Source organism: Macaca nemestrina, chromosome 7, assembly GCF_043159975.1.
Source record: "Macaca nemestrina isolate mMacNem1 chromosome 7, mMacNem.hap1, whole genome shotgun sequence".
Classification (NCBI taxonomy): domain Eukaryota; kingdom Metazoa; phylum Chordata; class Mammalia; order Primates; family Cercopithecidae; genus Macaca; species Macaca nemestrina.
The window spans coordinates 127,422,791-127,446,125 of NC_092131.1; the positions used below are offsets into that span (position 1 = coordinate 127,422,791).

A 23,335-nucleotide genomic window follows, 5' to 3' on the forward strand; every position below is an offset into this window, starting at 1 on the left:
CAGAGTATTTATAGGTATGTATAGAACAGGGCAGGGCGTACCACAGAGTATTTATAGATATTTATAGAACAGGGCAGGGCATACCACCGAGTATTTACAGATATTTATAGAACAGGGCAGGGCGTACCACAGAGTATTTGTATATATTTATAGAACAGGGCAGGGCATACCACAGAGTATTTATGGATATTTATAGAACAGGGCAGGGCATACCACAGAGTATTTATAGGTATGTATAGAACAGGGCAGGGCATACCACAGAGTATTTATAGATATTTATAGAACAGGGCAGGGCGTACCACAGAGTATTTGTAGATATTTATAGAACAGGGCAGGGCATACCACAGAGTATTTATAGGTATGTATAGAAAAGGGCAGGGCATACCACAGAGTATTTATAGCTATTTATAGAACAGGGCAGGGCATACCACAGAGTATTTATGGATATTTATAGAACAGGGCAGGGCGTACCACAGAGTATTTATGGATATTTATAGAACAGGGCAGGGCGTACCACAGAGTATTTATAGATATTTATAGAACAGGGCAGGGCATACCACAGAGTATTTATGGATATTTATAGAACAGGGCAGGGCGTACCACAGAGTATATATGGATATTTATAGAACAGGGCAGGGCGTACCACAGAGTATTTATGGATATTTATAGAACAGGGCAGGGCGTACCACAGAGTATTTATGGGTATTTATAGAACAGGGCAGGGCGTACCACAGAGTATTTACGGGTATTTATAGAACAGGGCAGGGCGTACCACAGAGTATTTATGGGTATTTATAGAAAAGGGCAGGGCATACCACAGAGTATTTATGGATATTTATAGAACAGGGCCGGGCATACCACAGAGGGGCACAAGTTTTCAGGAACGGTCACACCTGGATGTGTCAGCTCAGCACTACAACAGACTAAGTCACAGATGAAGGGGGCTGGCTTTGGGGTTGGGGAGCCACTGTCAAGTCACAGGACACTCGCCCAGGCAGGCTTGGAAAGGGAAGCCTCCGAGAAGAGGTGGATCTGTTTAGAGGTCGAAGTGGGCCTGGGGCTCTCAGGTCCGGATGAACTTCCTGACCCCATCAGCTGGCAGTTGGAGAGAAGCAGAGAGAAAACAGGAGAGAGAAAAGTGAGCAGAGAGCTGGTGAGGCAAGCACAGAGCACGGGCGTGCTGCGGCAGCTGTGGGAGGGCCGCGGAGGGGAGCGTGCAGGTGCAGGTGTGGCAAGGTTCCTGGAAAAGAGGGGCTGGAAGGAAAAGGGGAGGAAGATGGAGGAGCCGGAGCTTCACAGGTAGTGCCTGGGGACTGCGGCGGCCCTCCCCAGCCCACACACACTGGCCTGACCCACAGTACCCAGGAGGTGGGCCTCAGTTCAGACCAATGCCCAGCCCCCTCGGGGTTCCCTGTTCTCTGGTCACCCTCTCTTCCAACCCACTGGCCCAGGGCCACTTCTCACCTTGGGGAGCCCCACCCAACAGCCACCAGGCCTGATAGAGAAGGAACACTGCTTGACCCAGGATGGTGAAACTAAAAGGGATGGATGGCTGGAGTGAGTGCCAGAGGCCTCTCTGGGTGGTCAGAAACACCCAGACCCTGGGTAAGACAGGGAGGGCATATGCCACTAGCTATAGACTTATAAGTCTAAGAGGGGAGCATTAGCTGCTTGAGGGGGGCTACAGGTCCCATAGGTGAGGCTGGGTCCTTCCTGCTGGGAAATCAGAAGAGGGAGAGTCCGTGGCAGGGGAGGCTGGTGGGCTCACTAGGTGGAGCTCAGCTGGGCAGGCGGGCACTGTGATCCCCTTGGCTGAATAGCACAGGCAACCCCTAGGAGCAACAGGCCAAGGTGCAGGAGCCCGCTGGCTGGCGGGAGTGCTTCAGCGGGGGCCAGAGACCCTGCCTTCAGTCACACGCTAGCAGCTATGATGGTACCTGGAGGGAGGGAAGGGGGCTGTGTGTTCCTGCTTGGCCTGTGAGGTGTGTTGTGGGATCACCATGTGTATGGGACTCTCAATATTTTATCCTAGATCGCCACTGGATTGCCAATAGATAGAGGAGGTGGGACCCTGACTATCACCACTGCTCTGCAGTGGATTCGGCTCTCGGCACTCCCAGGCTGGGAGCTGGATACCCTGCCCTGGCAGCATGGCTCAGACTGCATGACAGGTACATTGTGCCCAGGATGACGTTCCTGGGCCTCTGGCCACCTCAGAGTCCAGCCCCACACACAATGCCCTCCAAGTTCCCGGCCCCTACACCATAAACCACGAGCTCTCTGCCCTCTGTGACAGCTTCAGAGAGCACCCACGTCTGCCACCTTGGGTATGGAGCCTTTTCCAAGAGCTCACAGGCTCATCCATGGAGTCTGGGGGGCTTTGGGGCTGTGGGGGCCAGCCCTGGTACCTGCGTCCGGCTGGGACACTCTGCACCTGCAGCCAGGAGTCATCCATGGACCCCCATGGGCATGCTGATGGTGTTCGTGTTGATGTCACCGATGATGCCGGGTGCCTCCCTCAGCACGTGGTGTGTGCACAGCATCTCGTTGCACCACTGTGCCTGCTGTGCCACCTTGTCCATCAGCATGTTCTTGTCCCCACGTGAGTACAGGCTGGACAGCAGCTGTGAGAAGATGAACTCCTTGGTCTAAGTGTTGGCAAAGAGGGAAGGAGGTTGGGACCTGATGCCTGTGCCAACCTGGCCACCCCGCCTGGCCCTGCTGGGACTGTGTGCTGGACTTGGAGCCCCAAGTATTGCTGCCATATTATATCAGGGACTTGAGCGTCTGTGAATTTTGGTATCTCTTGGGTCCTGGAACCAATATCCTGAGGTTACTAAGCGACGACTGTATTCAATTTCTTCTTCGGTTATTAGTCTATTCTGTAATATATTTTTGTTGTTGTTTTGTCTTTTAGTTTTTGCCTCTTCAAGTCAATGTCAGAAACATAGTTGGTCTAGACTACCCATTAGCTCAAAGTTACCAGTAAGCAGACTACCACTGCAATCTAAGCAACCGATTTTTTTTCTCCATCAGATTGGCAAAAATTAAGATATGCATCTATTGATGTTACAGCTGTAGGGAGTTTTCCTGAGCATGTTAGTTATGACAGCCCTTTTTGCTAGGTACCTAGACGATTCATCAAAATGAAATAAAATACCCATGCACTTGAAGAAGTTATCTGGTTATTTCTTTATCTGGGTGCTGGTTATGTGAGGTCTACAGTTGATGAAAGCTTATTAAGCTTTATATTTCTAATAGGTACAATTTTCTGTATGTGTAGTACAGTTCAATAGTTTCAAAAATGTCTTTTGCCACAGTCCGCAGCTGTGTATAATGCTATTCGCTTAACAGTGGAAAACATGGCAATGATCTGAATCTCCCTGGCTCCTGGGATCCTACCAAACAAACAACTTCCACTGTCAGATAAACGGGCGGTTGGCGCTGGTTTTTTCCCAGGGAAGGATTCTGGGAGAAGGAGGAGGGGACGCCAGCACTTCGTCCCGGGCACTTCCGGTGGGCTACCGTCTGCTCTCAGCCTCACTCCTAGCAGCCCCCTCTCTCCCAGAGGACGTTAGTCCCAGTCACGTGATAATGGACTCAGCTGACCTGGGGCGCCACCAGGAAAAGAAATTCCCGGGCCCTGGCTTCCTGGCGCGATGATGAGGCACCAGGGGTGAAGCGAGGCATGGGATGCTGGAGCGGGAATGAGGGGGCGCCAGCGGCTCCGGAAAAGGGTGGAGGTTGTCTGCACTGGCCTCTCCGCAAACATAGTGTGTGCGGGCGTGAGGGCTGTGGGTCTGGTAGAGAAAAGTCCGCCGCCATCCCGCTCCTGAGACGGGGTGCGGGGGTAGGGGACGGGAAAGACAGAGAGGGCCAGCTCAGAGTCCCCGTGCCTTAGTGCCCTGGCGGAAGGAAGGGCCCCTGCCTCCCAAGGCAGGAAGTGGGGCTCCTCTGGAGCTAGGAGTCCTTTCAGGTCCCAGCCCCAAGAGGACCTCCCAAGGACAGCCTCTTCCCCAGCCCTGCTGTGGGGCTTGTACAAGAACGTGCTTAGAATCAGCCCCCTTCGCACCACACACAAGGCGCAGTTAGGTCTCTGCCCCTGGAACCTTAACTATGACTGCCAATTGAAGCCTCCGATTTCCCCTTCCCTGGAAGCTCAAGTACTCCCAGTGCCTAGCACACTTCATGGTATAGACTAGGCGCTTAGAAGGTACGGATGGATGTTCGGAAGCCCTTCCTCTCCTTCCAGACCCAGAAAGTAGTAGTTTTGGGCTTGAGACTTATGCATCCATCCATCCATCCATCCGTATGTTCTAAGCGCCTAGTCTATACCATGAAGTGTGCTAGGAACTGGGAGGACTTGAGCTGCGATGGAAAGGGAAATCGGAGGCTTGAATCGGCAGTCACAGTAAAGGTTCCAGGGGCAGGCCGGGCGCGGTGGCTCAAGCCTGTAATCCCAGCACTTTGGGAGGCCGAGACGGGCGGATCACGAGGTCAGGAGATCGAGACCATCCTGGCTAACATGGTGAAACCCCGTCTCTACTAAAAAATACAAAAAAAAACTAGCAGGGCGAGGTGGCCGGCGCCTGTAGTCCCAGCTACTCGGGAGGCTGAGGCAGGAGAATGGCGTAAACCCGGGAGGCGGAGCTTGCAGTGAGCTGAGATCCGGCCACTGCACTCCAGCCTGGGAGACAGAGCGAAACTCTGCCTCAAAAAAAAAAAGGTTCCAGGGGCAGAGACCTAACTGCGCCTAGTGTGTAGTGCTAAGAGGGTTTCCTGAGGATGCCATCAACCTTAAAGGCGGATGGTAGGAGCTGGCTGGCTGAAGTACAGTTTGTGTACCAGGGGTTGGGAGGCAAGGGTGGGAGGTGTGTGTCTTCAGACAGGAAACTGCATGTGCAGAGAATTCAGGTGAGAGAGAGCATGGCTCCCCAGGAGTGAATGCATTTCCCATAGCTGGGAGAGTATCATCTGGAGGTTAGAGAAAGATGAGGCTGGACAAGTAAAGACCAAATCTTCCTGGCTTTTGGATTACCACAGTCAAGTTAATGAACACATCCACCGGACCCCAAAATTTCCTTATGTGAGGGGCTATTTTAAGAAGTATGGTCAAGAAGGGTCAGCCTGCCAGGGTGCAATGGCTCACGCCTGTAATCCTAGCACTTTGGGAGGCTGAGGTGTGCAGATGACCTGAGGTCAGGAGGTTGAGATCAGCATGGCCAAAGTGGTGAAATCATGTCTCTATTCCAAAAAAAAAAAAAAAAAAAAAAAAAGCCAGGCGTGATGGCACATGCCTGTAGTCCCAGCTACTTGGGAGGCTGAGGCAGGAGAATTGCTTGCACCTGGGAGGCAGAAGTTGCAGTGAGTCAAGATTTCACCATTGCACTCCAGCCTGGGCAATAGAGCGAGACTCTGTCTTTAAACAAAACAAAAATACCAGGGGCGGGGGCGGACTGGTCTTATAAAGTGTCACTTGAGCAGAGAGTGGAATGAAATAAAGGATAACAAGACATGTAGAGAGTGCAGCAGGCATGGAGGAGGGAGCAAGGCCGGTGTCCCTGAGCAGCAGCAGGGAAGCCGGAGTGGCTGGACTTGTGTGGGTATGGGGAAGAGGGGAGAGAGGTCACTCGTCTCTGTGAGGCCCAGGACTTTGTTTTGTCCCCTGCTGTACCCCAGCACTTAGAGTGGGAGCTAGCACAGAGAAGGCACTCAATTGATGTTTGCTGAGCAGAGGAATGCCTGGAGTAGACCTCAGAGCAGGGTTTGGTGGCAGGGTGGGTCAGGAGTGAGTTCACTCAACAGCCTGGTGATAGGGGAGAACAAGAGGATAGAGGGTATCCACCTATGATGGGGACCAGGGTCCCTGCTGGGCAGCAGTGTGGGAGACACACGGATCCCGGCCACACCTCAGCCCTCCCTCCAGCCTGATTACCTGCCTCCCTCCCTTGCAGAGGTTCCGGTTCTGTGGTGATCTGGACCGTCGCGACTGGGTCCTGGCTGAGATCAGCACGCTGGCCAAGATGGTTGAGTGCACAGGGTCTAGTCTGGGTGGAGGAGGGGTGCTGGGCTGGGGATTGTGGGTGTAGAGGATGGTGAGGTTTCTCTAAGGTTAGGGCCTCAGTGCTCTCAGCCTGTGCTACCATGCTTTGTGACCGTGATCAGTGGCTGGCCTCCTCTGAGCCAGTCCCCAGGAAGGAGGGGTGAGGTTCGCCAGCCTGGCTGATGTAAGGACTTCCCTTCCAGTCCTCTGTGAAGTTGCGGCTGCTCTGCAGCCAGGTACTAAAGAGCTGCTGGGACGGGGGATTGATGTGAGTACAAGACCCAGCACCCCATTGTCCCATGACCTTATGACCCCCAGTGCCCTGAAACTCTGCACTAGGCCCAGGGAGATGGGTAACCCAGTCTGTCAACCTCTCTGGGCACCTCCCATACTTCTTTCCAGCCTGTCTGTTCCTTATCGCAGGACCCAGGCTGTGGATGAGGGGCTGGTGAACAGGGGCATGGCACCCTCTTAAGGTCACCTTTCCCCATGGTATGAAAACATCCTGAAGCTCAAGGCTGATGCCAAGTTTGGTGAGTACCCCGCTGAGTCCACAGGCCCCAGGCAACTTTGGGACCTCGACCTGGTGCCTGGTACAGAGGGGCCCCACCACCCCTCCCAGCAGCATCCTTAACCTGCCTTCCCTAGTGGAGAATCAGGAGGGAAAGAAAGACATTGACAGTCCCACCTTCCTGTTCTCTGCCAGCTCCTGGTGTAGCAGTAGCAGTGCCTGTGGCTTCAGGGGGCCTGGGGCTTTGAGCTGAAGTTAAGAGGGCAACAGGGAGGTGGCTGGGCCCACAGTGACACCCCCTGTCCCACCCATGGGTCCTTTAGAGTACGGCAATGTGAAGGCCACAGTGGCAGTGCTGAGTTTCATCCTCTCCAGTGCGGCCAAACACAGTGTCGATGGTGGATGGTTGTCCAGTGAACTGCAGCAGCTGGGGCTGCCCAAAAGTATGGGTTGTGGGTGGGCAGCTGGGCAGCCTGTGGGCCAAGGGCTGCTAGAGAGGGGGCCAGGCCCTGTGACCCTGTGGTGTTCCCTTCCCTGTCTGGGCCAGGAACCCAAGCCCAGCTCCCACCTGCTACCTCCAGAGCTACTCCGTTCTACCCCCAGAGCACGTGGCCAGCCTGTGCCACTCTTATGAGGAGAAGCAGAGCCCCTTGCAGAAGCACTTGGGGTCTGCAACCTACGCAGTAAGTATGAGGCCAGCCAGTGTCCACACTAATTCTAGAAGGTGCACACAGCATGCGGAGTACATGGAGAGTCCAGGGAGACGACTTAACCACGGTCACATGCCGAGCAGCCGCAGAGCTAGGACCTGGCCCTGGGTCTCCTGACTCCACGGGCTGTGTGATGTGTACATACAGGATCAGACCTTGCCCTTTCCTCCTAGCTGACCCTTTCGTAGTCCCCCATGCCCCATGTGTGAGCACCCAGCTCATTCTCGTTTCTCCCTCTCCAGAGTGTGGTCCCTGGCAGCACAAGTGGGAGAAGGGACAGCAGAGACTGTAGAACCCTCAGCTGCATCTAAGTCCTCTGTGTGGTCTAGCGGTGTGTGCTTGGGGAGGCTTTTGACCAACATTTTCCCCTCTGTAAATGAGACTGATACCTGTGACATGGAGGGCGGGAGGCTGGTGTGAGTGCCAAGCACTTGGAGCAGAGCCCTGAGTGAGCATGGATGTGGGAGCAGGGGTGTTCCTCAACTTTATACATCTTGGGGGTGGGAGTAGGGCTCCCTGCATGGGTTGACAAGGCATTGCTTTTCCCCACCCCACCTCTGTCCCAGCCCTGCAAGTCCAGTCCTTGGGGGTCTAGGAGGGAAGAAGCGCCTGGCTGTGTGACCATGGGCTGGTGCCTGGCCCTCTCTGGTTCTGAGTTTCTGGGAAAGTCAGTACCCAAGGAACGCCCTCCAGTTTAGCACCTTGACAAGAAGGGTGGGGACACTGGGATCAGGCCCACCCCTTTGTTCCCAAACCCCTTGGCCCCAGCTGGAGGATGACGATGTTTTATTGTCCTAAAAGTTAAAATGTACTGCTGCTAGTAATAGTACTAGTTTTCTAATTATAGTGATTTTACCCAAACTGTTGTTTGGTTTGTTTATATCCTCTAAAAAGGATGAAGAGTTCTTTATTTCAGCCAAGAGCTTGAATTGGCTTTTCACTAAACTATCAGTTTTGGTGGCACACCGAAGTGAATTTCTCTCCTTTGACAAGTCCTTGCAGGGAGTGGTGCTATAATCCCAAATTAAAAAATAATCTCTCCATATATTCAAATCCTACTAGCCTATTTTATCTTTTTTTTTTTTTTTTTTTTTTTTGAGACGGAGTCTTGCTCTGTCACCCAGGCTGGAGTGCAGTGGCCGGATCTCAGCTCACTGCAAGCTCCTCCTCTCGGGTTCACGCCATTCTCCTGCCTCAGCCTCCCGAGTAGCTGGGACTACAGGCACCCGCCACTTCGCCCGGCTAGTTTTTTGTATTTTTTAGTAGAGACGGGGTTTCACCGTATTAGCCAGGATGGTCTCGATCTCCTGACCTCATGATCCGCCCGTCTCGGCCTCCCAAAGTGCTGGGATTACAGGCTTGAGCCACCGCGCCCGGCCGCCTATTTTATCTTAAGTGGACCAAGACACTTAACCTCTGTAACCTCATCTGTAAAATGTAAATCATACCTAACTTGAATAAAATATTGATGTGAGGATTAAATGAAACGTATCTAAAGTCTCTAGCATTGTGCTTGGCACTAAGTAATTTCAAATCTGTGTTCTCCTGTTCAGCATTCCCTTTTACTTTCATTGTTCTTTTTTTTTTTTTTTTTTTTTTGAGACGGAGTCTCTGTCTTCCAGGCTGGAGTGTAGTGGTACGATCTTGGCTAACTGCAACCTCGGCATCCTGGGTTCAAGGAATTCTCCTGTCTCAGCCTCCCGAGTAGCTGGGACTACAGGCATACGCCACCATACCTGGCTAATTTTTGTACTTTTAGGTGAGATGAGGTTTCACCATATTGGTCAGGCTGGTCTCAAACTCCTGACTTTAGGTGATCCACCCGCCTTGGCCTCCCAAAGTGCTGGGATTACAGATGTGAGCCACTGTGCTTGGCCTCCCCACCCCCCTCCCTTTTTTTTTTTTTTTTTTGAGACTGAGTCTTGCTCTGTTGCCCAGGTTGGCATGTAGTGGCCTGATCTCAGCTCACTGCAACCTCCGCTTCCCAGGGTCAGGTGATTCTCATGCCTCAGCATCCCAAGTGGCTGGGACCACAGGCGTGGATCCCCACTCCCGGCTAATGTTTGTATTTTTAGTAGAGACAAGGTTTCATCATGTTGGTCAGCCTTCAGGTGATCACCTGCCTCGGCCTCCCAAAGTGCTGGGATTACAGGCGTGAGCTACCACGCCTGGCCCACATTGTTCTTTTTAAAAGAACTTCACTACAGGTGTTCCAATGCAGGCTAGATTACTTTTATAGTTGAATACTTTATGTTTTAAGTTTCATACAAGAAAATTTACACTGGAGCATACAGTTCTCTGAGTTTTGATAAATGCCTCAAGTTGTATAAGCACCACGATAGTTAACTTACAGAACAGTTTTCCCTCACCATCACCCCTCAGATTTCTTTCTACCCCATTGTTTAGTCAGACCCTCCCCCACCCTTAATATTTGGCAGCTCTGGATTTGTACCCTATCCTTATTTCTATTTATTTTCACTCATTCATTTAAGACAGGGTCTTCCTCTTTCGCCCAGGCTGAAATGCAGTGACGCGATCATAGGTCACTACAGCCTTGCGCTCCTGGGCTCAAGGGATCCTATTCACCTCAGTCTCTAGAGTAGCTGGGACTATAGGCATGTGTGTCATCATGCCTGGATCATTTTTTTAAAAATTTTAGTAGAGGTCTTGCTTTGTTGCCCAGGCTAGTCTGAAACTCTTCAGCTCAAGCAGTCCTCCTGCCTTGGCCTCCCAAAGTGTTGGGATTACAGGTGTGACACCAATCCCCCACCCCAGCCCCCCCCCCTTTTTTTTTTTAAGAGAGATGGGGCCTCACTATGTTGTCCAGGCTGGAGCGCAGTGACTATTCACAGATGGGATCCTAGCACACTACATCTTTGAACTCCTTAGCTCAAGTGATCCTCCTGCCTCAGCCTCCTGAGTAGATGGGACTATAGGCACCTCCCACCTCTGCTGGCCTGAGCCCTGTAATTTTGCCTTTTCCACTGTGTCATTTAAATGGAATCGTAAATCCATTTTTAAAATGGGCTTTTATTTTCTTATTGTTAGGTTTTTAGATTTTTAAAAAATTATTCTAGGTACAGATTTTTCATCAGAAATGTAATTTGCAGGTATCTTCTAGTCTGTGGGATATCTTGCATTCTCTTAACAGTATCTTTTACTTTTGATGGATTTCAGTGTATCCGTTTTCTCTTAGGGATTGTGCTTTTGATGTATGTATGAACTATTTGTGTAACTCAAGGTCACAAACATTTTCTCTGTTCTTTTTTTTTTTTTTTTTTTGAGAAGGAGTCTCGCCTAGTTGCCCAGGCTGGAGTGCAGTGGCGCCATCTCGGCTCACTGCAAGCTCCGCCTCCCGGGTTCACACCATTCTCCTGCCTCAGCCTCCCGAGTAGCTGGGACTACAGGCGCCCGCCGCCACGCCCGGCTAATTTTTTTGCATTTTTTGCATTTTTTAGTAGAGACGGGGTTTCACCGTGTTAACCACGATGGTCTCGATCTCCTGACCTCGTGATCCGCCCGCCTCGGCCTCCCAAAGTGCGGGGATTACAGGCATGAGCCACCGCGCCTGGCCATTTTCTCTGTTTTATAGTCTGATTTACATTTGGGTGTGATCCATTATTAATTTTGTATTAAATGTGAGCTGAAGTACATTTTAAAAGTATGTACATCTTAATTATTCAAGTACTACCCAGCACTTTGGGAGGCCAAGGGGGACAGATCACGAGGTCAGGAGATCAAGACCATCCTGGCTAACATGGTGAAACCCCATCTCTACTAGAAAAAATACAAAAAATTAGCCGGACGTGATGGCGGGCGCCTGTGGTCCCAGCTACTCCAGAGGCTGAGGCAGGAGAATGGCGTGAACCCGGGAGGCGGAGCTTACAGTGAGCCGAAATTGCGTCCCTACACTCCAGCGTGGGCGACAGAGTGAGACTCCGTCTCAAAAAAAAAAAAAAAAAAGAAAAGAAAAAAAAAAAATTAGCCGAGCGTGGTAGTTCCAACTACTAGGGAAGCTGAGGCAGCAGAATGATGTGAACCCGGGAGGCAGAGCTTGCTGTGAACGGAGATCACGCCACTGCACTCCAACCTGGCTGACAGAGTGAGACTCCGACTCAGAAAAAAAAAAAAAAAAAAAAAGACCTTTTCTCTGTTGAATTGTTTTATCACTTTTGTAAAAGATCAGTTTTGCTCTCTATATGGGTCTATTTCTGGTCTCCATTCCATTCTTTTGATCTGTGTATCTTTTTGCCAATGCTGTAACCTCATAGTTATGTTTTGAAATCAGGTGTTGTGTTTTACAATTTTTCAAAATTTTCAAATTTGGCCATCCTAGTTTCCTTGGTATTCCATATAAAATTTAGAATCACTTTGATATTTATCAAAAAATATTTGGAGTTTGATTGGCATTGAGTAGAATCTATAGGTCAGTTTGGGAAGAATTAACATTTTAACTATGTTGTTTTCCAATCGGATGGCATCTCTCTCCATTATTTAGGTCTTATTAAAATTTCTTTCATCAGTATTTTGCAGTTTTCAGTGTACACGTTCTTCACATACTAAATTTATACCTACATATTTGAGGTTTTGGTGCTATTGTAAGTGGCACTTTGAATTTTTTTGATCTTCAGTTATTCATTGCTAGTATGTAAAAATATAGCTGATCTTTTCTTTCTTTCTTTTCTTTTTTTTTTTTTTTTTGAGATGGAGTTTCGCTCCTGTTGCCCAGGCTGGAGTGCAGTGGCGCCACCTCGGCTCACTGTAACCTCTGCCTCCCGGGTTCAAGTGATTCTCCTGCCTCAGCCTCCCGAGTAGCTGGGATTACAGGCGTCCACCACCATGCCCAGCTAATTATTTGTATTTTTAGAAGAAATGCAGTTTCATCATGTTGGCCAGGCTGGTCTTGAACTCCTGAGCTCAGGTGATCCACACACCTTGTCCTCTCAAAGTGCTAGGATTATAGGCATGAACCACCATGCCCGGCCCAGCTAATCTTTTTATATTGGCCCTGGACTTTGCTAAACTCATTTCTTCTAGGAATTTTTTGTACATTAATGGGATTTTCTGCATAGCCACATACATAGTCATCTGACTAGAAACAGCTTTTTTCCTTTCCAATTTCTTTTATTTCTTCTTCTTGCCATATTGTATTTGTAAGACTCCAGTACAGAGTTGACTAAGAGTGACTCGGCACCTGGCCTAGAAGTGCCTCTTCTATTCCTAGTTTGCTGAGAGATTTTTATGGTAGTGGATGTTGAATTTTGTCAAATGCTTTATATCCTGTCCTATGACTTTTCTTCATTAGGCTTTTAGTATGGTAATTAAACTGAAGTTTGAATGTTTAAAATTATCCCTGCAATCCTGGGATGAACCCCACTTGGTTGCAGTGTAATTATCCTTTTTATGTATTGCTGGATTGCATTTCCTAATATTTTGCTGAGGATTTTTACATCTTTTTTCATAGAGTAATTTTCTTGAAATGTCTCTTTTGGATTTTGATATCAGTGTGAGCTTATAGGAATTGGGAAGTGGTCCCTCTTTTGGTTTTTGAAAGAGTTGTGTAGAATTTGTTTTTTCTTCCTTGAATGATTAGTGGTATTTACCAGTGATACCATTTTTGATCCATGAGTTTTCTTTGTTAAAGAGAGTTAATTACATACTCAGTTTGCTTAATCAGTAATAGGAGCATTTGTGTTACCTGTTTCTTGTTTAGTGAGGTTTAGTAGTTTGTGTCTTTGAGAAGTTGGCCTGTTTTATTGAATTGATGAATTTAATGGGCAAAGAGTTTGTAGTATTTGCTTATTGTCCTAGGTAGAGTTTTCTTAGTTTCATTGATCTTTAGTACTAGCTTTTGGTTTTGTTTCTCGTAGTGGTTTTTTTTTTTTTTTTTTTTTTTTTTCATTGACTTGTCTTTATTCCCCTTCTTCTGCTTGATTTGTGTTTTTCTTTTTCTTCCTGAAGTGTTTGAGATCTTTCTGATTTTCTTATATAAGCATTTAATGTCATAAATTTTCTTGTAAACACTGCTATGTCCTACAACTTTGATATGTTGTATTTTCATTTTTGTCTAGTTCGACATATTTTCTAATTTTCTTTGAGATTTCCTCTTTCAAGCCTGGATTTAACAAAAGATGGTTTAATTTGGAAGTAGGCTGTCTACATAGTATTCAGTGGATTACTGAGAGAGGAGTGTTGAAATCTCTTAAGTATAATTGTGGAATCATCTATTTGATTTCTATCAGTTTTTTCTTTATTTTGAAGGTATTACTGCTAATTTTCCTTGTTCTGGAGTTTGCTTTGCCTGATAGAAATATAGCCACTGTAGCCTTCATGTGATTAGTGTTTGCATGATACATCTTTTCCCGTCTTTTTACTTTTAATCTGTATATATCAATCCTTACATTGAAAACTGAGCTGTTATGGACAGCATATAGTTTTGCCCTTTTTTGAAAAAAAATCTGAGCGGTTGCCCTGGCTTCGAAATGGTTTGTTTTGAACATTTACACTTGATGTAATTATTTACATGGTTAGATTTAGGCCTTTTAAAATTACTTTTCTCTTTGTTCCTCCTTTTTCTGCCTTTTGGATTATTTGAAATTTTCAAAATATTCTACTTACCCCCATATCATTTCCCTTCCACCCAAAGAATTTCTTACAGCTTTTCTTTTAGAGCAGGTTTCAATCTCTCTCTCTCTCTTTCTCTCTCTCTCTGTCTCTCTCGTCTCTGTGTCTCTCTGTCTGTCTGTCTCTAAGACAGAGTCTTGCCTTGTTGCTCAGGCTGGAGTGCAGTGATGTGATCACAGCTCATTGCAGCCTCAACCTCCCAGGTTCAAATGATCCCCCCGCCTCAGCCTCCTCAGCTAGTGGGACTACAGGCGTATGCCACCACACCTAGCTAATCTTTTGTAGTTTTTGTAGAGACGGGGTCTTACCATGTTGCTCAGGCTGGTCTCAAACTCCTGAGCTCAAGTGATCCTCCTGCCTCAGTGTCCCAAAGCACTGAAATTAGAGGCGTGAGCCACTGCACCTAACCTGTTTTTTGCTTTTTTGTCTGATAATGTCTTTGTCTTCATTTGTGAACTATACTTTTAGTGAATATGGAATTCTAGCTTGATACCTTTTGATATCCTATAGGCCCTGAGAGATTGTACATTTTTAAAAAAATATTTCTTCTCTCTTTTGTTAAGATTGGATAATTTCTGTTGCCATGTCTTCAAGTTCACTGACTCTTCTGTCATCTTCTTTCTGATAGTGAGCCAGTCCAGTGAGTGAGTTCTAAAATTTCCATTTTTTAAAAAAATAGTCAACTCTTTCTTTTTTGAGAATTTCAGACCGGGCTCTGTGGCTTATGCCTATAATCCCAGCACTCTGGGAGGCCAAGGTGGAAGGATCATTTGAGTCTAGGAGTTTGAGACCAGCTTGGGCAACATAGCAAAACCCTGTCTCTACTAAAATACAAAATACTAGCTGGGCATGGTGGCGCTTGCCTGTAGTTCACCTACTCAGGAGGCTGAGTTGGTAGAATCACCTGAACCAAGAGGTTGAGGCTGCAGTGAGCTGAGATTGCACCAGTGCACTCCAGCCTGGACAACAAAGCAAGACCTTGTCTCAGAAAAAAAAAAAAGGAGAATTTTGTCAAGGCACAATGGCTCATGCTTGTAATTCCAGCACTTTGGGAGGCCAAGGTGGGTGGATCATTTGAGGTCAGGAGTTTGAGACTAGTAGAGGGGGTTTCACCCTCTACTAAAAAGAAAAACAAATTAGCTGGGCGTGGTGGTATGCACCTGTAATCCCAGCCACTTGGGAGGCTGAGGCAGGAGAATTGCTTGAACCGGGGAGGCGGAGGGTGCAGTGAACCTAGATCGCACCACTGCCTTCCAGCCTGAATGACAGAACAAGACTCCATCAAAAAAACAACAGAAAAGATAATTTCATATTTGTTTTAAGGTGTTCATTTTTTACCTAATGGATCATGGTTTTAATAACTGCTGGTCTGTAATCCCAGCACTTTGGGAGGCCGAGGCGGGCAGATCACCTGAGGTCAGGAGTTCGAGACCAGCCTGACCAACATGGAGAAACCCTATCTCTACTAAAAATACAAAAAATTTAGCCGGGAATGGTGGCACATGCCTGTAATTCCAGCTACTTGGGAGGCTGAGGCAGGAGAACTGCTTGAATCCGAGAGGCGGAGGTTGTGGGAGCCAAGATTGTGCCATTGCACTCCAGCCTGGTCAACAAGAGCAATAAAAAATAAAGATAAAATAACTGCTTTAAAAGTCTCTGATAATTATGATATGTGGGTCATCTAAATAGAAGTCAGCATCTCTTGATTACCTTCTGCTTTAAGAATTGGTCAGTTTTTTGGTTTCGTATTTGCTGTGTTTAGTAGTTTAGATTCTATCCCAGACATTTTGAATATTGTGAGATTCTGAGTCCTGTTGAAATGCTGTAGAGAAAGTTGAAGATTTGTTTGTTTTAGTAGACAAATCAACGTAGTTAGTTTATACCTGCAAGTTCTTTCTTTTCTTATATAGGCAGTGGTTCCATTATCTGTTCAGTTTTCAAAGTCTTTGCCATGTTGTTTGCATTTGCCCCTCCCATTCCCACTTTGGTTGATCTAGCATTTGAGCAGTGATTTATATCCTAGTTCTATTGTGAAAGCCTACCTTACACTTCTTTGGATCTGTTCTGCGTATATATAGATAGCTTGCAGCTGGGCCCACAGACTTAGGGATCTACTTTTCTGTCTCTTACCATCAGTGATTTCACCCATATTCTTCAGCTCCCAGGGGCCTTCTTTATTCCCCTAGCCGGAAGCATGGAATTACAGTTTGAGTCTCCTACGTGTCATGCCTCACATGGCAGTGAGCACATTTAGGGAGCCTTTGCCCTAACCGTATTAAATAAAAGTATGGTGGTAGAAACTAGGAATCTGTTTTAATAAAACTTACCATATTTACTTTTGATAAACCAATAACAGGTTTGGCACTAGCAACATCAAGTTATACTGCCTCCCCTCTCTTTTTTCCCTTTTTGCAAGTTGAGGCTCTTAACAATTCCTGAAATATTTTACCCCAAACACCCTATCCAGTGGTAGAAAATATAGTGTGCTGGATGCCACAAAGTTGTAGTCATGCAATTTTAGTTAATGACAGGAGACTTAAGTCTCTCGATTGATGGATTATTGCTCTTATTTTACATATAGCTAAATCTTAATTAGTGACTTTATTTCAGTTGTAGGCAAATCCTCTTGTTAAAACTTACTGAACTCAGTTCTTTAAAAAAAAAAGTTTTAGATCACATTTCTAAGAAAGCTGGAGATGACAGTGTCTCTGTATTCTCTACAAATATATGTATAACTTAGGATCAGTTAAAATATTTCTTTTCACATCTTAACTCTTATAGATGGGTGGCGTCTATCTGCAGTGGTCTGTTAAAGACAGATTCTTAGGGGAGTGTGAGTCCAAAGAAGTAAGGAGTACCTAGATAGATTAGCAAAATGTACTAAGATGAGTAAGTGAGTATCCGTATCTTTGGCTTTTGGAGGGGAGTATGCATGTGAGTAAATTTTTCTGTAACAAATGGTACTGTTGAAAACAATTGACATACATTTCTTTCATGGCACTATTTTTATACGAGTTTACTTTAAATCTGTAGCTAACTATGGCCCGCCTGTGGTGAAGTAAAGTGTTTTTAGTCCACAGAGATCTTTCTTGGAAGGTTATTTGATGTAGTAAAATTATATATGAGACACAAATAAGCAGATCCATGTTTGGGTTCCACTTCTGCTATTGTAACTAGCTCTCATATCTTTGAGTCAGGCCTTGCTGATTTCTTAGGCCCCATTGCATTTTGAGTTAAAATTTGTACACAAATAGTAAGCTCACTAGTTTTACGGTAAATGGAGATATCTGTGACAGCATTGAATGATAAGGCAGTAAACTTTGGTTTTGTTTTATTTCATAGTGGTAACTTTTCCTTCTTGAAATAGCAGCCTAAAAGTTTACCTTGTAAACTACTATGTGGTACAGTATTTTTTAATTTTGCTTAAATATCTGTGAAGAATCCTTCTCTTTTTTTTTTTTTTTTTTTTTTTTTTGAGACAGAGTCTCGCTCTGTGGCTCAGGCTGGAGTGCAGTGGCCGGATCTCGGCTCACCGCAAGCTCCACCTCTCGGGTTTACGCCATTCTCCTGCCTCAGCCTCCCGAGCAGCTGGGACTACAGGCGCCCGCCACCTCGCCCGGTTAGTTTGTTGTATTTTTTAGTAGAGACGGGGTTTCACCGGGTTAGCCAGGATGGTCTCGATCTCCTGACCTCGTGATCCGCCCGTCTCGGCCTCCCAAAGTGCTGGGATTACAGGCTTGAGCCACCGTGCCCGGCCCATAACTTAAAAGTGATTTGAACGCATTTGAAACTATTCAGTGCATAAGGTATTAAATGATTTTTTTTTTTAAGAGACTGGGTCTAACTATGTTGCCCGGGCTGGACTCTAACTCTGGGGCCTGAGATCCTCCTGCCTCAGCCTCCCAAGTGGCTAGGACTATAGGCGCATGTGATCGTGTCTGAGTGTTGGAAATTTTCTTTTAAAAATTGTCTTGATTACATTTAGTGTGCTGATGTGGCGGTGTGTTGAAATTATTTTTTTTGCGATTAAGACAGCGCCTAACTTACTTTTTGTGTAATTTCTTTTTGGCTTATTTTGAATCCTAAAGAAATGTGACATAGTAGTGTGGCAGACTATGTTTAAATAGTCTTGATCTTATCATTAAAATATATTTTCTTAGAGGAATAAAGAAATACCCTAGGGATGGAAATTTGGGTAGAGTATTATGGAAATTTAACTTCAACCTAGGAGTTCACTAAATGTCAATGAAGTGTTATTACCTTAAAATGACTTTTTTTTCCCCTCCTTCTTTAGAATCCAGCAACTATCACAAGAATACTCCTTAGCCACTTCAATTGGGATCAAGAGAAGCTAATGGAAAGGTAAGGAACTATATCATCGCCTTTGTGCTTAGAAATAACACAGAAAGCCTGTTGAACCGAATTGATAAGAATCAAGTAAGGGAATTGATTAATGTATGCAACTAGTGACTGCTTTAATTTCTTGTATTCCCCTTTTGTAAAGTTTGCAGTAAATTTAATGTTAGGGAATCCAGGCTTAATATTTCTTTTTATTTGGGAGTATGTGTGTTTGGGGGTGGTGCTTCAGTATCTTCTACATTTATCCTCTTGGGTACCAAGAACTAAAAGCAGGTAGAGAAAAAAAGCACCTGATAACATTCTTGGAGTATATGAATAAGATCCTCCTTTAATTACTTAAAAAGATTTCTTGCTCAGCCAGGCGTGGTAGCTCACGCCTGTAATCCCAGCACTTTGGGAGTCTGAGGCGGGCAGATAATGAGGTCGAGAGATTGAGACCACCCTGGCCAACATGCTGAAACCCGTCTCTACTAAAAATACAAAAATTAGCTGGGTGTGGTGGTGTGTGCCTGTAGTTCCAGCTACTCAGGAGGCTGAGGCAGGAGAATCACTTGAACCTGGGAGGCAGAGGTTGTAGTGAGCAGAGATCGTGCTACTATACTCCAGCCTGGCAACAGAGCGAGACTCCATCTCAAAGAAACCAAAAACAAAAACAAAAAAACTATGTCAGGCACATTAGTAACATTTATTCAGTAGAAGCAAAATTGAAAAGTTGCTTAGGCTTTTCTGGCCACCAGATCAGGTGCTTGGACTAGTTCTCTGGTTTTGGGGCAGGATTCTGTTCCATTGGGTTTTAAAAAATACTTTCTTTCTGAAAATCTTTATAGTTCTAAAAGAGAAGAAATTAGTGGGACTGGAGAATGACTGTATTGTCATTCTTAACCTTGTTCTGCTCTTTAGATTGGAAATTTGGGACACTTGTTAATGGTGGTAGGTTGACAACTTATATTTATTTCATTATCAATTCTAAATTTAATAAAATATTGAAACTAGTTGTTGGGAACTGAGAATCCATATATTATATAAATAAATGGAAAGTATTTCTCATTTGATTTTAAAATTCAGAGAATACTTCATAAAACATATTAAATAATACCCCATTTCATACACCTTGCATCTATTAAATTACATTGTAAATAATAAAATCTATTGTTACTATTCAATTACAATTTCATAATTTAATAGTAACAATAATAACTATCAATTTTTGAGCCCTCTATCAAGCATTTTATTTTATCCTCCTGATAGCTTTATGAGGCTAGAAACTATTATCCCCATTTAATGTGGAAACTAAGGTTGGAAGCTTCAATTTTTTATCTAAGTTTTGTACACAAGGTGTTAGCACTCAAACACAGGTTTGTTGGACTTCAAAACTTAAGTCTTAAACACATGCTGTAGGCCGGGTGTGGTGGCTCACGCTTGTAATCCAAGCACTTTGGGAGGCCGAGGCGGGTGGATCACAAGTTCAAGAGATTGAGACCATCGTGGCAACATGGTGAAACCCTGTGTCTACTAAAAATACAAAAATTACCTGGGCATGGTGGTGCGTTCCTGTAGTCCCAGCTACTTGGGAGGCTGAGGCAGGAGAATTGCCTGAACCCGGGAGGCAGAGGTTACAGTGAGCCGAAATCGCACCACTGCATTCCAGCCTGGCAACAGAGCGAGACTCCATCTCAAAACAAAACAAACACATACTGTATAAAGCTTTCCCACGGTTCATGAAGGATAATGTGTTCAACTAGTTTGATGTTTCTTTTTATGCATTCTGACCAGATTTTTGTTTGTTTGTTTTCTTTTGGATTTTTTTGAGATGGAATTTTGCTCTTGTTGCCTAGGCTGAAGTGCAATGCCATGACCTCGGCTCACCACGACCTCTACCTCCTGGGTTTAAGTGATTCTCCTGCCTCAGCCTCCCAAGTGGCTGGGATTACAGGCGCCCTCCACCACGCCTGGCTAATTTTTGTATTTTTATTAGAAATGGAGTTTCTCGGCCGGGCGCGGTGGCTCAAGCCTGTAATCCCAGCACTTTGGGAGGCCGAGACGGGCGGATCACGAGGTCAGGAGATCGAGACCATCCTGGCTAATATGGTGAAACCCCATCTCTACTAAAAATACAAAAAACTAGCCGGGCGAGGTGGTGGGCGCCTGTAGTCCCAGCTACTCGGGAGGCTGAGGCAGGAGAATGGCGTAAACCCGGGAGGCGGAGCTTGCAGTGAGCTGAGATCCGGCCACTGCACTCCAGCCTGGGCGACAAAGTGAGACTCCGTCTCAAAAAAAAAAAAAAAAAAGAAAAAAAAGAAATGGAGTTTCTCCATGTTGGTAAGGCTGGTCTCGAACTCCCAACCTCAGGTGATCTGCCCCCCCTTAGTCTCCCAAAGTGCTGGGATTACAGGTGTGAGCCACTGCGCCCAACCCTGACCATATTTTTTGACGTCAGTGGTGTTTCTTAATTTTCATAATATTTACTTTCAGGTTTTTTTATTTTATGACACCTCTATTAGGAGAAAGAGTTTTTATCGTTTACTTCTGAAACGCTAATGAATTAACACTGATTTACCCAAGTTTCTCTCATGTTAATGTATCTCCAAGACGTTCTGAATTTTGTCTTATAACATTGCTGAAAATATTTTTCCATTCAATATTGTACTGAATATTTATGTACTATTGTACTTAATATACTAAATTTTGTACTTAATATGGGAAGTGTAGCTTCTGCTCAGTTTTTCTGGGAACCTTAAACTGCTCTAAAAAAAATAGGTGGTAAGTGTGAATTTAAAATTAAAAGGAGGTTTCTGGGAAACTTCTGAGTATGTGAATGTTTCAGTTTCTCCTTGTAGTTTCTGTAGATAAGCTATTGGTACCTAAAAGATTTAATTCAGTCTTTAAACAGTGTCTTTAAAATCAAAATGCAATATCTTTTTGTCTCATTTAATGATTTTCACATCATATTTTGTGCTGTCTGCTATTAGCACTGCTACACTTTTTTTTTCTTTTTTTAATACATTTGACAGATGTATCTTTTCCATTTTTTAAATATTCAACCTTTCTGGGTTATTTGGTTTTAGGAGTATCTTTTGTAAGTACTATGTAGGTGATGTTTAAAAGAATCTGAATGAAAAAACTATTATCTTTTAATATCCAAGATTAACATATTCATGTTTTATAATTAATGTTTAGATTAAATTACTGTCATTTTAAGTTGTGCTTTATATTTATTATGTTTTCTGCTCGCTTATTCTGTTGGCTTCATCAGATTTTCCTTTTTCTCGAATAATTTCAAAGTTATATATGTATTCTATTTCAGTTTTTCTAGTCACTTTTACAATTTGTATGTGCATACTGAAAACTATATAAAAGTTTATAATAATATATACTTGAAGTTTTAATCCATCCTCTGTATAAGACAAAAAGTGTAGCATCAATTTTTTCTTTGTCCTTTCCTTTTCCTTATCACTTTGATAAGTTGATGTTTGATTTTTTTTTTTTCTTTTCTTTTCTTTTTGAGACAGGGTCTCACTTTGTCACCCAGGCTGGAGTGCAGCGGTGACATCACGACTCACTACAGCCTTGACCTCCTGGGTTCAAGCAATCTTTCCATTTCAGCAACCCCAGTAGCTGGGACCACAGACACGCACCACCATACCTAGCTAGTTTTTGTATTTTTTGTAGAGATAAGGTTTCACCATGTTTCCCAGGCTGGTCTCAAACTCCTGGACCCAAGCAATCCTTTCACCTTGACCTCCCAAAATACTGGACTTACAGACATGAGCCACTGTGCCCAGTCGATATTTGAATTTTTTATTCGATTGTAAGCGTTTTTACTATCTATGTATATAATACCCCTCCTCCCCTTTTCTGGCTAACTCGCTTTTTGCATACCACTATTTTTTTTGTAAATACTCTGTTTTTCCTCTAGAATATATCCTGTAATATAAATTGTTTCATATGTGACAAACTTTGAGTCCTATAAGAGAAACTCTTAATATACTGAAACTTACTGTAATATTTCTGGATGTGAGTTTTAAAAACATAAACAGTTGGGCCCTTTAAGTCGGACAATTCATATTTTTGGTTTTGGAAATTCTTAGCTGTTACTTGTTCAGCATATCTTTTCTCCATTCTCTTGATGCTTTCTGGAATTCCTGGATCCGTGTTGAAACTTCTGGATCTCTTTCCATGTCTTCTAACTTTTTTTTTTTTTCAAGATGGAGTCTTGCCTCTGTCAGCCAGGCTGGAGTGTGTGCAAGTGGTGCCATCTCGGCTCACTGCAACCTCTGCCTTGTGAGTTCAAGGGATCCTCCTGCCTTAGCCTCCTGAGTAGCTGGGATTATAGGCAGCCGCCACCACGCCCGGTTAATGTTTGTATGTTTAGTAGTGAGGGGGTTTTACCATGTTGGCCAGGCTGGTCTCAAACTCCTGACCTCAGGTCATCTGCCCCTCTCCACCTCCCAAAGTGCTGGGGTTATAGGCGTGTGTCACTGCACCCAGCATGTCTTCTAACTTTCTAAAAAATAACTTCTGTATTCATCTCCCCACCCCCAACCCTTGGGCAAGTGCCAGTGACTGTATTCATCTTTGTTTTTGACTTTGTTCTGTGAAAATTCCTCAGTTTATCTTGCTTTTCTTCCTGCATCCATTCTGCTTTATAGCCATATTGAATTGTTTATTCAACAGTGTCCATCTTATTCCTTTTAATAACTTTATTCTTGTTTTGTGGGTATAATTTTTGCTTTATCTCTCTGTTTGTTCTTACATTAAAATAATTAGAATTAAATAATGAGAATACAAATACGAGATGTGGCTGAAATTTACAGTCTTAAGAGTTTTTATTAGAAAAAAAATGAGGTAAAAAACTGGGCTGTGCACCATGGCTCACACCTGTAATCCCAGCACATTGTGAGGCCAGGACAGGTGGCTCACATGAGGCCAGGAGTTTGAGACCAGCCTGGCCTAAGTGGTGAAACCCCATCTTTACTAAAAACACAAAAGATAGCCAGGCATGGTGATGGACACCTGTTATTCCAGCTATGCGGGAGGTAGAAGCTGAGGCATGAGAATGGCTTGAACTCGGGAAGCGGAGGTTGCAGT

General features: G+C 44.9%; 1 protein-coding gene across 2 annotated transcripts in view; it reads left to right on the plus strand.

Moving 5' to 3' along the window:
• The window catches only part of LOC105470181 (uncharacterized), a 318,425-nt gene that overhangs the window by 266,442 nt on the left and 28,648 nt on the right, over positions 1–23,335 (plus strand). For both annotated transcript variants that reach the window (XM_071101026.1, XM_071101027.1), the window contains one exon: positions 18,183–18,250. In XM_071101026.1, the coding sequence (XP_070957127.1) occupies positions 18,183–18,250 (68 nt within the window). The remainder of the gene's footprint in view (positions 1–18,182; positions 18,251–23,335) is intronic.